The sequence below is a fragment of the Carcharhinus amblyrhynchos genome, chromosome 5 (genome assembly GCF_965287045.1).
Source record: "Carcharhinus amblyrhynchos chromosome 5, sCarAmb.v2.hapA, whole genome shotgun sequence".
NCBI classification, from domain to species: Eukaryota; Metazoa; Chordata; class Chondrichthyes; order Carcharhiniformes; family Carcharhinidae; genus Carcharhinus; species Carcharhinus amblyrhynchos.
This window is the reverse complement of record NC_137328.1, coordinates 34,923,844-34,938,406: the sequence shown is the minus strand read 5'-3', so window position 1 is coordinate 34,938,406 and position 14,563 is coordinate 34,923,844. Positions and strand designations below refer to the sequence as shown.

Here is a 14,563-nt window from a genome sequence, read left to right as displayed (position 1 = left end):
TCTCTGTATTACTAGTCCAGTGACAATACTGCTACACCACTACATCACCACTTCCCCTTACAGTGAAGGTCTCCTTGTTCAATCCATCAAGTTGACTATGTGAACTGCTATGACCATGTGAGAAAGGATGAACTGGCTCCCCTCTAAACCTCCTTGAAAGGTCACAACAAAGGTTTAAGTTTCTTTTTTACAAGACTGTGCCTTTTCCAAATCAGAATGTATTTAACTATTTAAACTGTGAGGAATAAGGAACGAATCAAACAAGGTTTTCTCAAGTCAAACATAGAGTAAATTTATTAACCACTGAAACTGACTCAGTCCAAACTGCAAATTTTCCAGGGCAAGGGAAGTGGGGGGAGGGGTGGTGGTGGTGGGAGGAGGTGGCAAGCTGAGCCAAAATGGAATTAAGGTGAATGAAACCAGAAAGAATTTTCAACATGTCACAATATCCAATGTAAACCTGGATATCTAAATATCCATTTACTTTTGCATTTTGCATCCAGTGTGCTTTGCATGACACAACGCTAACTTAACTTTCAAAAGAGCCAATTGCAAGGCAGACTTTGAAGGAATCCATAGAATTCCAGAATGCAAAAGGAAGGCCATTTATCCCATCATGTCTGCACCAACTCTCCAAAAGAGCATCTTATCCAGGCCCACCTTCACACACTTAGATCACACCTACACTCATATTCACATCTCACTTGCTCATACTCACAATCACATCAACCTCACATCATTCTCATTCTCACCCACATTCTCACACTTACATCACACTCATTCTCATAATCACATCACATTAACTGATATGCTCACATCACAAACTCACACACATCACACTCATTCACACTTACATTGCACATTGCTCTCACATTCTCATTGCATTCACTGCTATATGCACTCTCTCAATCATATCACATACACACTCACTTTCACAATCACATATCACATTCACTCTCACTATCACATCACACTCTCTCATATATTGTAGGAATCATAAGAATCACAAGAACTAGGAGCAGGAGTAGGCAATTTAGCCCCTTGAGCCTGCTCCACCATTTAATACAATCATGGCTGACCTTATCTCAGCCTCAACCCCACTTTCCTGCCCATTCAACATAGCCTTTAAACCCTCACTAATTAAAAATCTGGCTGCCTCTTCCTTAAGCCTCTTCCCTGTGAGAAGAAACATCCTCTTCTGTCAATCCCCCTTATCATCGTGTATACCTCAATTAGATTGCCTCTCATTCTTCTAAATTCCAGGGAGTACAGGCTTAAACTGCCCAATCTCTCTCCGTGAGACAAACCCCTGATCTCTGGAATCAATCTAGTGAATTTCCTCTGAACTGCAACTATATCCCTCCTCAAGAAAGGGAACCAAAGCCTTACACAATATTTTAAGTGTTGTCCTATTAATGCTTTGTATAGGAACAGCAACAGTTCATTACTTTTATATTCTATTCATTTAGCAATAAGTGCCAAGATTCTATTTGTCTTCCTTATTACCTGCTGTACCTGCATACTAGTTTTTATGATTCATGCACAAGGACACCCAGGACACCCTCTGCACGAAGCGGTCTGAAGTTTCCCTCTATTTAGAGAATAACTTGCCTATATGTTTTTCCTACTAAAATGGATAACCTCACACTTATTCACGTTAAACCCCTTCTGCCAAATTTTGTCCCATTCACTTAACCTCTCCATTTCCAATTGCAAATTTCTTATTTCATTATCTATTCCACCTATTTTAGTGTCATCTGCAAATGTGGCAATGGTTTCTACTATCCCTGCATCCAAGTCATTAACATAGATTGTAAATAATTGGGGCCCGAGAACTGAACCCTGTGGCAACCACTAGTTACATCTTGCCAACCAGAGAAAGACCCATTTATCCCAACTCCATGCTTTCTATTGGTTAGCCAATCTCCTATCCAAGCTAATAAACTACCCCATGTGAACTTTGTATATTAACCTTTTGTGTGGCACCTTATCAAATACCATCTGTAAATCCAGATATACTACATCTACAGAATTCCCATTATCCACCTTGCTTGCTACATCATCAAAGAACTCAAGCAAATTAGTCAAACATGATTTATGTTTCATAAAGGGAGAGACTAGAACTTGAGGGCACAACCTCAGAGAGAAGGGACGCTTCTTTAAAACAGTAATGGGAAGGAATTTCTTCAGCCAGAGGGTGGTGAATCTGTGGAACTCATTGCTACAGAGGGCTGTGGAGGCCACGCCATTGAGTGTCTTTAAGACAGAGATAGACAAGTTCTTGATCAATAAGGAGATCAAGGGTAATGGGGAGAAGGCAGGAGAATGGGGATGAGAATCATATCAGCCATAATTGAATGGTGGAGTGGACTCGATGGGCCAAATGGTCTAATTCTGCTCCTATATCTTATGGTCTTATAAAACCATGCTGACTCTCATGGGTTGCATTTTGACTTTCTAAATGTCCTGTTATTACTTTCACAATAGTGGATTTTCAACAGTTTCCCAATGACAAATGCTAACTGATTGGCCTTTAGTTTATTACATTTTGTCTCTCTCTTTTTTTGATTAAGGGCATTATATTAGCATTTTTCCAATTTCCAATTTCCTGCATCCAGTGATTTTTGGAATATTGTAAACAAAGGATCCACTATCTCCAATGCCACTTCCTTTAAGACCCGATGATGTATGCCATCAGGCCCTGGTATCTGCTTGCCTTCAATCCCAACAGTTTGCTCACACCACAAACTCTCTCATTCGCTCTCATAATCACACCACACTTTTATCACATTCTTTCTCACAATCACACCACATTTACTCACATGACACATCACACTCTCACACTAACTCTCACAATCACATCAACTTCTTCTCACACTCGCATCACACTTATTCTCACAATTATATGACACACACATACATATCATAATTCTCAATCACAGCGTACTCACTCGCACATCATATTCCCCCTCACAATCACACCACACACTTACTCTCACTCTCCCGTCACACTCACTCTTACGCTCCCCACTATGCATATCACATCACAGCCTACTCATCTCTCCACTTTCAAGGAGCTATGAACCTGCACCCCTAGATCGCTTTGTTCTATAACTCTCTCCAACGCCCTACCATTAACGGAGTAAGTCCTGTCCTGGTTCGACTGGCCAAAATGCATCACCTCACATTTATCTAAATTAAACTTCATCTGCCCACTGGCCCAACTGATCAAGGTCTCATTGCAATGCTAGATAACCTTCTTCACTGTCCACTATGCCACCAATCTTGGTGTCATCTGCAAACTTACTTACCTATTGCCTATTAAATTTTCATCCAAATCATTAATATCAAAAATAACAGTGGACCCAACACTGAACCCTGAGGCACACCATATAATATATGCCATGTGCTACAGAACAAATTGATGCCGAGTTTTTAAAGCTGCCTTTCCTCAACAAAGACATTGTTGCCTTTTTGTATAAAACATCTTGTAAATAAAACAAAGTAAAGCTTTTCAAAAGCATAGAGCACTCCCAGCTGATGAGAGCTTTGATGTTCTCTTGTTTAGAATACAACAATAATGGTGGCTCTCTGTGATCTCTTTAAAAGCCTTCATGAATTATTTATTTGTGTAATAGGCCCATGTCAGTTTCCCTTTGTGGAAGAAAAGCACTTCCGACAGACCAAAGTTAGATTAAATTTAATTTAACACAATCAACTATTCCTTTAGTCTGGCTTTTTGCTTCAATCCAGGCTGTTCTATGGATAATTGTTGTGCAATTTAAGAGGTAATTTTTTCCTGTTGATTCCCTACAATGCAATTAACAAAGTCAAGCAAAGACAAATCCTACAGGTCAATCAGGTCTGTCAACCATTGAATCCAATTTCCTGATGTATGGAATTCTGCCTCAAATACTCACTTGTAAAATATACCATACACCAGAGAGTTAAATAATGAGGAGAGATCCGATAAATGTAGCTGATAATCTTAGTTTTCTACAATTGAGAGCAGATCTCATCAAGCTATTTAAAATATTAAAGGCATTCGATAGGTTAGATGTAGCCTGCAACATTCATACTCAACAGACTTGCATTCCAACCATTATTTTGTAAATTGAATTTGTATCTTTATATGCCCTATTTGTGAACAGAACTCCCACTCACCTGATAAAAGGCAGCGCTCCGAAAGCTTGTGGCTTGTGCTTCCAAATAAACCTGTTGGACTTTAACCTGGTGTTGTGAGACTTCTCACTGTGCTTACCCGAGTCCAACACCAGCATCTCCACACATGGCCATTCATACTTGCCAGCCTCCTGTTGAAGTCCACATGACAGTCTGACCATCTCTCATGCAGAGAGAGGCAAGTCTTAAATCTCTGATTTATGTTGATAAAGAAGAGCTGACAATGAGATTTTCCAGTCAGCTCCCTGTTTCCTGACACAGCCAGTTGGGAGGGGGAATGATCAACTATCTGATGCAGACAGATGGTGACAACTGGGTTACACTGTAGAGGGAACACACATACACACACATACACACACACAAACACGTGCGCATGCACACATGCACACACGTGCACGCGCACACATACACACACATGCACACACACGCACGCACACACACATATGTGCACATACGCGTGCACACACGCACACTCACACGCACATGCGCACCCAGATGCGCGTGCATACACACACACACACACACTTGCGCGCACACACACACACACACACACACGGAAGTAGAGAGGACAGAGTATTTCCTTTCTACACTTTTTTAAAGAGGTTAGAACTGAATTGAAACAAATTTTCACTCTATTCAAATCTTTTTTCTACTAAATTATGATACTGTATTATACTAATCATCACAGTTCCACCTGGTGGGGTGGTACAAAGATTAAAAAAAACCTTAAAAATAAAGTTAGGTCGCTTAGGAGGGAAATCTGAACTTTTCACATAGAACAGCAGAAATTTGTTATTCTCTCTCAAAATGCCTTAAATATTGGACAATGATTGAACCTTTCCAGGCAGAAATTATGACATTTCTTGTTGGTATTAAGGGATTTGGGACTAAGGTGAGTAAATCGAGTTGTTGTACAAATCAGCTATGATCTAATTAAATGGCCAAAGGGCTGAATGACCTACACCACCCCCGCCCCCCACCATTGTTATGAAACTCGTGGAGGCCAATAATGCAAAAGAACTAAACTTCCCAAATGATCCCAAAGAAAAATCCTGCTTGGACTACTCTCTCAGTTTTTCAGATGGTCTATCCTATTGTGACTACTGGCTAAAATCTGTTTCCCTAGCCTTGTTTATGCTTCCTAATTAGCTTCTATTTCCCTGGCGACATACTAGAGGCTGATTTTTCAGAACTCTAATGTCACAGCCAGGAAATCCAATTAGCAAACCCCTCCTCCAAGAAACCTGGTTTCTGTTTCAATTAGGGATAGTCTCAAAACACACAAGCTCTAAAATCATTTCATTTCACTATGTACATACAACCATTTTTCGATGCTTTCAAGTTTAAAGTTTATCTCAAGCACATTATTTTTATGGGAACTATGGAGAACAGTGGATGAGTAAGCTTCAGTATGTGCACAAAGGTAAAATACTGCAGATCCTTAAAATGTAAAATATAAACAGAAAATGTTGAAAGTATCCATCAGGTCAAATGGCATCTAGAACATAAGAACATAAGAAATAGGAGCAGGAGTAGGCCATCTAGCCCTTTGAGCCTGCCCCGCCAATCAATAAGATAATGGCTGATCTGAAGTGGATCAGTTCCACTTACCTGCCTGCTCCCCATAACCCTTAATTCCCTTATCGATCAGAAATCTATCTACCCGTGACTTAAACATTTTCAACGAGATAACCTCCACCACTTCAATGGGCAGAGAATTCCAGAGATTCATTACCCTCTGAGAGAAGAAGTTCCTCCTCAACTCTGTTCTAAACTGACCCCCCCTTATTTTGAGGCTGTGCCCTCTAGTTCTGGTTTCCTTTCTAAGTGGAAAGAATCTGTCTACCTCTACCCTAACTAGCCCTTTCATTATCTTATATGTCTCTAAGATTACCCCTCAGCCTTCTAAACTCCAATGAGTACAGGCCCAATCTCCTCCATCTCTCCTCATAAGCTAACCCCCTCATCTCCGGTATCAACCTGGTGAACCTTCTCTGTACTCCCTCCAAGGCCAATATATCCTTTCGCAAATAAGGGGACCAAAACTGCACACAGTACTCAAGTTGCGGCCTCACCAGTACCTGTACTGTTGCAGCAAGACCTCCCTGCTTTTATATTCTATCCCCCTTGCTTTAAAGGCCAACATTCCATTTGCCTTCTTGATCACCTGCTGCACTGCAGACTGAGTTTTTGCGATTCATGCATAAGGACACCCAGGTCCCTCTGCACCGTAGCATGTTGTAATTTTTCACCATTTAAATAATATTCCATTTTACTATTATTCCTTCCAAAGTGGATAACCTCACATTTGCCAACGTTATACTCCATCTGCCAAATCCTTGCCCACTCATTCAGCCTATCTAAATCTCTCTGCAGACTTTCTGCGTCCTCCATGCAATTTGCTTTCCCACTTGTCTTCGTGTCATCGGCAAACTTTGGTACCCTACACTCGGTCCCCTCCTCCAGATCGTCTATGTATATGGTAAACAGTTGAGGCCCCAGCACTGATCCCTGTGGCACACCACTAGTCACCAACTGCCAACCAGAAAAGCACCCATTTATTCCAACTCTCTGCTTCCTGTTAGATAGCCAATTCTCAATCCACGCTAACACTTTACCTCCAACTCTGTGTACCCTAATCTTCTGCAGCAACCTTTTGTGAGGCACCTTATCAAACACCTTCTGGAAATCTAAAAACACCACATCCACTGGTTCCCCTCTATCAACCGCACTAGTCACATCTTCATAAAAATCCAGTGAATTCATCAAACACGACTTCCCCTTCATGAATCCATGCTGCATAGATTCATGAATCAATGGAAAGAAATGGAGCTAGGTTTTTAAAGAGAGGCTGGGAACCTGACACTTGAATGAATTTCTGGTCCTGGCTCTGTACATCAGCTGCTTTGCTTTTGCAACACCTAAATATTTAATTAAATTCTTAAATGTAGGTGGCCTAATTGGTCAGGAAGTGAGGTTGGTTAGTGTCACCGAGCACTTCCAGGATGTGCGCGCTGCCCGCCTGGTGCCAGTGGCAAAGGCAGCAGCCATGTTGGAGGCAGCCAGTGCCTTGCTGAAGGGAGCAGAAGTGGAATCCAATGGAAAGTGGCCAGGGATGAGAAAATTAGGAGCAGAGCTTGAGCCAGGGCTCATTGGATCCACAGAATGAGTTTAAAAATGAATACAAAGTATTCTCCCGGGGCCCCAGTAAATATGAGAGCTGTGCACAAATGTATACAAGACTGGGCTCACTAGGCAAAAATTAAAAATTTGTTATGATTCCAGCTGATACTACTAGGCAAGTTAATTACATGGAGGGTGGTTACTGAGCAGAATCACAGAGACTGCTAATGAACTTCTAACAGAAAGAAAAAATTGTTTATTAAACAAGATGGATCATAATATACTCCATCTTCATTCCAACTCTACCTTAACAAATATATGCAGACTAGTAAGGATAACACAACTACAAGTTTTATCTAATACGCTAATATTCTCAGTAAGCACGCAGTCCATGTAAACCAATAGGTGACCTGTGGTTAGACACCCCACACTCTGAAACCTACTGGCAGATGTCTCCCAAATATCTTAGGTATCTATGGATATCTCAGCAACTCTCCCCAGATCCTTTGCACACTGTGAGCCACTGAAACCCCTCACCAAAGAAGGGCATCCGCCCCCACATCCACAAAAATAACAGATGACATCCCTATGCCCCCCATGCCCCAAAGACATGAGGGTACCCAATCTGATGCCCTCCTCAGCTTCCCTCATCCCTCAAACCCCTACTAAGCCCTCCTCCCCCCTCAGACCATCTCTTAGACCTCCTTCCCCCTCAGACTCTCCACTCAGGCCCCTCCCCACTTAGGCCCCCTTCACTTCAGACCAACTCAGCTTCCCTTCAGGCTAAGCACTTTGGCAGTGCCAACAATGCACTCCCCCCCCCACCCCAGGCACCTTGGCATGTCACCCTGGCCTGCTGCCCTGGGCCCTGAGGGGGGTCAAGGAGATAGATCCAGTGGCCTTTTGCCCCTCTGGCCACAGACTATGCTACAGGGCCATATTTGTCGTTCATCTCCTTTTGCCCTGAAATGGTGATGGTGGACCTTCTTGCAGTACAAGTTCAGAGCATTTCCCCCTGCCCCCCCAGTAGTCTTCAGTCCCTCTGGCTTTGTCCAGGCTTCAGAGGAAGAGTCCCCCAAGATCCTGGGGATTGGCTGGGCTAGAGCTGGGGACCAAAGAGCTGTTCTCACCACACTCCACTGGGACGGGGGTGACATGGTTGGACTGCCCCTTCTAGCCCAGGCAAACCGGAAGATCACCCTGGCATGGTGATTTCAGGCACCCTGTGATTAATTTCTGCTTTCCTGCCTGTCAGCTGTGCAAATTCTGAAGAGACCAGGTCACTTTAACCTCCATGCCCCCGGTCACTGAAAACATCGGGAGACTTATCAGAAACACACATAGGCAAAGTTGAGGTGTTGGAGAGAGCTCACAAATCTCCAAACAATTCATCTATCTAACTCTGCAAACACTACTTGTCCCAAATGTGGTAGAGTCTGTATCGCAGTAGAAACAAGTAATCCTAGATGTTGAGAGACTGTCTAATAAGAAGATAATCCTAAGGGGCAACATCTCTATTTGTTTCAATGCTCCATTGAAGAAAGGTGAAAGAAGCAAACCAGTGAATTATGGAACAATTAGCCTTAGGGACAGAAAGTACTCATGTCTGGAAGAAAATAAGTTTATTAGCGCTAGGCCGCATGGTTTCGTGAAGGGGAGGTCGTGTTTCATAAACTTGATTGAGTTCTTTGAGGAAGTGACAAAAAAGATTGACCAATGCAGGTCAGTGGATGTTGACTTTAGTAAAAGTTCAATAAGGTTCCTCATGACAGGCTGATATAGAAGGTGAAGTCATATGGGATCCGAGGTGAGCTGATAAGGTGGATATAAAGCTGGCATAGAAAGCGGTGAGTATAATATCATAGCATCATACAATCCCTACAATGCAGGAGGAGGCCATTTGTATTGCACTAATACAATCCCATCCAGGCCCTATTTCCTTAACCTTACATATTTACCTTGATTATCCCCCTGAAACTAAGGGTCAATTTAGCATGGCCAATCCACCTAACCCATACATCTTTGGATTATGGGAGGAAACTAGAGAACTCAGAGGAAACCTGTGCAGACAAAGGAGAATGTGCAAACTCCACACAGACAGTAAACGGAGGTTGGAATGCTAGCCACTGTGCCATTCTAAGTAGCAGTGGAAGGGTACTTTTATAACTGGAGGTCTATGACAAGCAGTGTTCCAAAAGGATCAGTGCTGGAGCCTCTGTTGTTTAGAATATATATAAATGATTTGGAGGAAAATGTAGGTGGTCTGATTAGTAAATTTGAAATTATACAAAAATTAGGGGAGTATTGGATAGTAAGGAGGATTGTCAGAGGATAAAGCAGAATACAAAATCAGCTGGAGACCTGGGCCGAAAGATGGCAGATAGAATTTAAGATGTGGGTATGCCGGCGTTGGACTGGCGTAAACACAGTAAAAAGTCTGACAACATCAGGTTTTAGTCCAACCTATTTATTTGATAATATTCTCACTAGCTTTCGAGGGGACAGCCTCTTCGTCAGGTGAATGGAGAGTTCTGGCCTCAGACAGAGCATATAAAGCACAGACAGTTTAGAGATTACTGATTAAAATGCAAATCCTTACACCTAACCTGCTGTTCAAGACCTGAAGTGGCTGACAATGTGAGTGGTAGGAGCACTGATCACAGTTTAAAGAGATGTGTATTGTCTCCAGACAGTACAGTAAGTGAGGTTTTGCAAACCCAGGCAAGTCACGGGGGTTACAGATAGTGCGACATGAACCCAAGATCCCTGTTGAGACCGTCCTCATGTGTGCGGAACTTGGCTATCAGTCTCTGCTCAGCGACTCTGCGCTGTCGTGTGTCGTGAAGGCCGCCTTGGAGAATGCTTACCCGAAGGTCAGAGGCTGAATGCCCGTGACCACTGAAGTGTTCGCCAACAGGAAGGGAACAGTCTTGCCTGGTGACTGTCGAGCGATGTTCATTCATCCGTTGTCGTAGCGTCTGCATGGTCTCCCCAATGTACCATGCTTCGGGACATCCTTTCTTGCAACGTATCAGGTAGACAATGTTGGCCGAGTTGCAAGAGTATTTACCATGTACCTGGTGGATGGTATTCTCACGTGTGATGATGGTGTCCATGTCGATGATCCGGCATGTCTTGCAGAGGTTGCTGTGACAGGGTTGTGTGGTATTGTGGTCACTGTTCTCCTGAAGGCTGGGTAGTTTGCTGCGAACAATGGTCTGTTTGAGGTTGTGTGGTTGTCTGAAAGCAAGAAGTGGGGGTGTGGGGATGGCCCTGGCGAGATGTTCGTCTTCATCAATGATATGTTGAAGACTCCGGAGAAGATGTCGTAGCTTCTCCGCTCCGGGGAAGTACTGGACGACGAAGATAGAATTTAACCCAGACAAATATGAGGTGAAGTGATTTGGAATGTCTGTTGCAGAAGGAGTGTATACAGTAAGTAGTAGAGTCCTTAGAAATATTAGCATACCGAAGGATCTAGGCATCCAGGCCCATAGTTTCTAAAGGTGGCAACTCAGGCGGACAAGGTAGTCAAGAAGGTGTGTGGCATGCTGGCCTTCATCAGTTGGGGGTGTTGAGTATAGGAACTGGAAAATCATGTTGCAACTGTGAAAGATTTTGGTTAGGCTGCATGGAGTATTGTGTATAATTCTGGTCATCACACTACTACAAGGATGTTGATGCATTGGAGAGGGTGTAGAAGAGATTTACCAGGGTGTTGTCTGGTTTGGAGGATATGGACTATGAAGAAAGGTTGAACAAACTTGGATTGTTTTTATTAGAGCATCATAGGATGAGGGGGTGACCTGATAGAGGTTTACAAGATTATGACAGGCTTGGATACAGTGGAGAGGGAGAGTCTTTTTCCCAGGGTTGAAGGGTAAATAACTCGGAGACAGAAGTTGAAAATGAAGGAGGAAAATTTAAAAGAGATGTAAGGGGCAGGTTTTCCAAACAGAGGATGGAAAATGCCTGGGACTCTCTGTCGGAGGTGGTGTTGGAAGCAGATTCTGTAGCAACGTTCAAGAGGCAACTGGATAGATGCGTGAATGGCAGGGAATAGATGGATATGGATCACATAGAGGCAAGAAAATATCGGATTAGAGAGGCACAGACTTGGTGGGCCGAATTCCTGTACTATTTCTGTGATGTATTGTTCTTTTGTTCTAACATCTGCTATCAAAAAATTATCTGAGTCTATAACTAAGCTTAGAGTGACTGACCACCTTCAAATCTCCCAGATACTTTTTAAATCATTGCAGTAGTCCATTCTGTGGCAGAGATTTTCCTTTCTCCTTGTCAGATCTTACAAATGAATTAGTCAATGTTGGGTGGAAACAGGGTAATTCCCTTCTCCTTTCACAATGACCCATTTCCACAAGGGAGGCAAATTCGAGAAGAGAGGCCTTCAGTGAGGAGTTTGCAGCTCTGCTGAAGGAAGAAGGTGGGAGATGGATTAAATCTGAGAAGATACTGAAAATGATTGACCTTGTTTTGTTTCTGATTTAAGGAATCGAGGGGCAGCTGATGGAGCGACTAGTAACACAAACCAGCCAAACATGCCATTAAAGGTGATGGTAAAGATTAATAAAGATCCACTCCTGGATCATGGATTTACGGTATCAGAAGAAACACCAGTGTGTGTGAAGTCTGTCACTGCAGGTAAATACCTGGGGATGGGAGGTTGGAGAGAAGGGTTGGGGAGGGCCAGTATTGGATTAATAAGACTGTGGTTTTATTATCTGATACCAAATAAGCTTCTTGTTCATTGCAATACCTCCAACAGTAACCCTGACTTTGTGCCACTATCCTCCTGTACCCATACAGTCTTCTGACAACACTTCATCAGCTTTGCCACTCTGCTGACATTTAGTATCGGGTGATATTGCAAAATGGGTGGTAGAAAATGAGTAACTCGTTACACTCAATGCTTGCTTTTCTATTCCGTTTAAGTCGATGGCAAATACAATTGGGCGGGATGTAAAACAGACAGCTGACATGTTATCATGGTTGCACAAGATCAGTTTCACTCCCATTTTTTCCTGTTGGAAATAGAACTGGTTGTCTCCTCTTCTCCATCACCGCACTCATTTTTAAGTTTGTTCTCTGGCCACAGGCTATGACACAAGGCCACATTTGCTACACATCTCTCATTGCCCTGAAATGGTGATGGTGGACCTACTCCTTGCAGTACAAGTTCAGAGTGTTCCCCCCATCCCACCCCCTGCCCCCCACTCACAATGGTCATGCATCAGATATGAGAACAGGAACAGGCCATTCAGTCCCTCTAGCTTGTTCTGTCATTCCAATGAGACCTGTACTTCAGCTTCATCCACTTGCCTTTGAATCTTAATCCCTTCCTATCCTTAATCAGCAAAAATGCCAGCAAGGGAATTCCTGAATTCTGGTCCTGCAATGAAGAAGTTCTTAGCCAGACTTTGTGGGAATGCTTATGATCTCTGGATTTTATTATATGTATCATTATTCCATCATCATTTTCTCCCAGACTGAAGCAAGGCATGCCGATATGTAACAAGACCAAGGCAACATTGATACTTGGGCTGGCAAGTGGCAAGTAATATTTAAGCCATACACGTGCCAGGCAATGACCATTGCCAACAAGAGAGTCTCTCCTTGATAGTAAATGACTTACTATCGCTGAATCTTTGCTTATCAATATCCTGGGGGTTACCATTGATCAGGAACTGATCCGGATTAGTCATATAAATACAGTGGTTGCAAGAGCAGGTCAGGGGCCAGGAATCCTGTGGCGAGAAACTCATCTCCTGACTCCCCAAAGTCTGTCCAATGTTGAAAAGGCTCAAGTCAGGAGTGTACTGAATATTTTCTGCTTGCTCAAATGAGTGCAGCTTCAACAACAGTCAAGAACACTATCCAGGACAAAGTAGCCCGTTTGATTGGCACCCCATACACCAACCTCAACATCCACTCCCTTCACCAGTGACACTCAATAGCAGCAGTTTGTATCATCTACAGAATGCACTGTAGCCACTAACCAAGACTCCTTTGACAACATCTTCCAAAGTCGCAACCTCGAGTTCTATGCAAAGAATTCTCCTAGTTCAATTGCCCTCATCTAGTCTCCTTTGTAGGGATAGTATTCTGTTATATCTCCTCCAGTGAAGCTGATCAAAGCAGGATTTCTCCTTCTTGCTCTGCAGCACCACTGCAGTGGGGAACACTGTCAGCTCACATCAAGAAGATCAAGGGCAGCAGACACATGGGAGCAACACCATCTGTAAATTCCCCTCCAAATCACACACCATCCTGATTTAGAAATATAACTCCATTCCTTCACTATCATTGGATCAAAGTTCTGGATCTCCCTCCCTAATACCACTATGGGTGTACCAACACCACATGGACTGCAGCGGTTCAAGAAGGTAACTCTCTACATTCTTCTCAGGGCAACTGGGAAATGGCCATTAAATGTCAGTCTACATTCCTTGACAGAATGTTTTTTTAAATCTAGCTTTACATCCTTTCATTTACTAGTGGTTCAGGTCATATCCACGACATGAAGCAGAATATCTATGATGTAGTTGACAGTGAACAAACCTAGAAAAGGGGCCATTTTTAGTACATGTTCCAGTGTTGCCCGGGATTCACTGAAGTAGAACAATTGCTGAGCATTGGAGCAGACGCAGGGCTGAATGGCCTCCTGCTGAGGTTCATTTACAACAATTCAGTGATTGCTACAGCTAGGCTGTTATTCTTCTCCATACTTTAACCAAAGGTTGACTTGGCCTTGCTGTGGGACCTCCTTTCCTCTCTCCAGCTACAGGTGCAAACTTCCCCTTTATCAGTGTATTCTGAGCAGAAAGGGGTACAAACTGGTATCCAGTGCAGCAGATATTTAGGTGTAACATGGATACCAATTTCCATGTGGCAAAGTCCTATCTGCCTATCTATTGCCATTTTGATCCCCACTGTTTTCAGATGTCCTCAGTGCAACGATGGATCAATTTGAATAAACAACACAGGATTCCATACCTGTTTCAGGAATTTTCTACATTGCTAATGTAAAACTATGTGGAATTTCACCCTCGTCAATGCCACTGAGAGTTTCCAGTTCTACAGCAGCCAGACCAGTGAAACCTCAGTTTCTTTAAGGATTGCTGGTCACTGCTGAAGGAATTGAATCATTGATTGATTACAGCAAAGAAGGAGGATATTCATCCCGTCTGTGCTGGCTCTCTGCATGAACAACTTTTCTGCTTCTATTGCACCTGCCTAT

General features: G+C 43.0%; 1 protein-coding gene across 6 annotated transcripts in view; it reads left to right on the top strand.

Moving 5' to 3' along the window:
• Positions 1 to 14,563, top strand: part of frmpd1a (FERM and PDZ domain containing 1a) — a 122,974-nt gene that overhangs the window by 37,319 nt on the left and 71,092 nt on the right. For all 6 annotated transcript variants that reach the window (XM_080188620.1, XM_080188618.1, XM_080188622.1 and 3 more), the window contains one exon: positions 11,816 to 11,967. In XM_080188620.1, the coding sequence (XP_080044746.1) occupies positions 11,816 to 11,967 (152 nt within the window). The remainder of the gene's footprint in view (positions 1 to 11,815; positions 11,968 to 14,563) is intronic.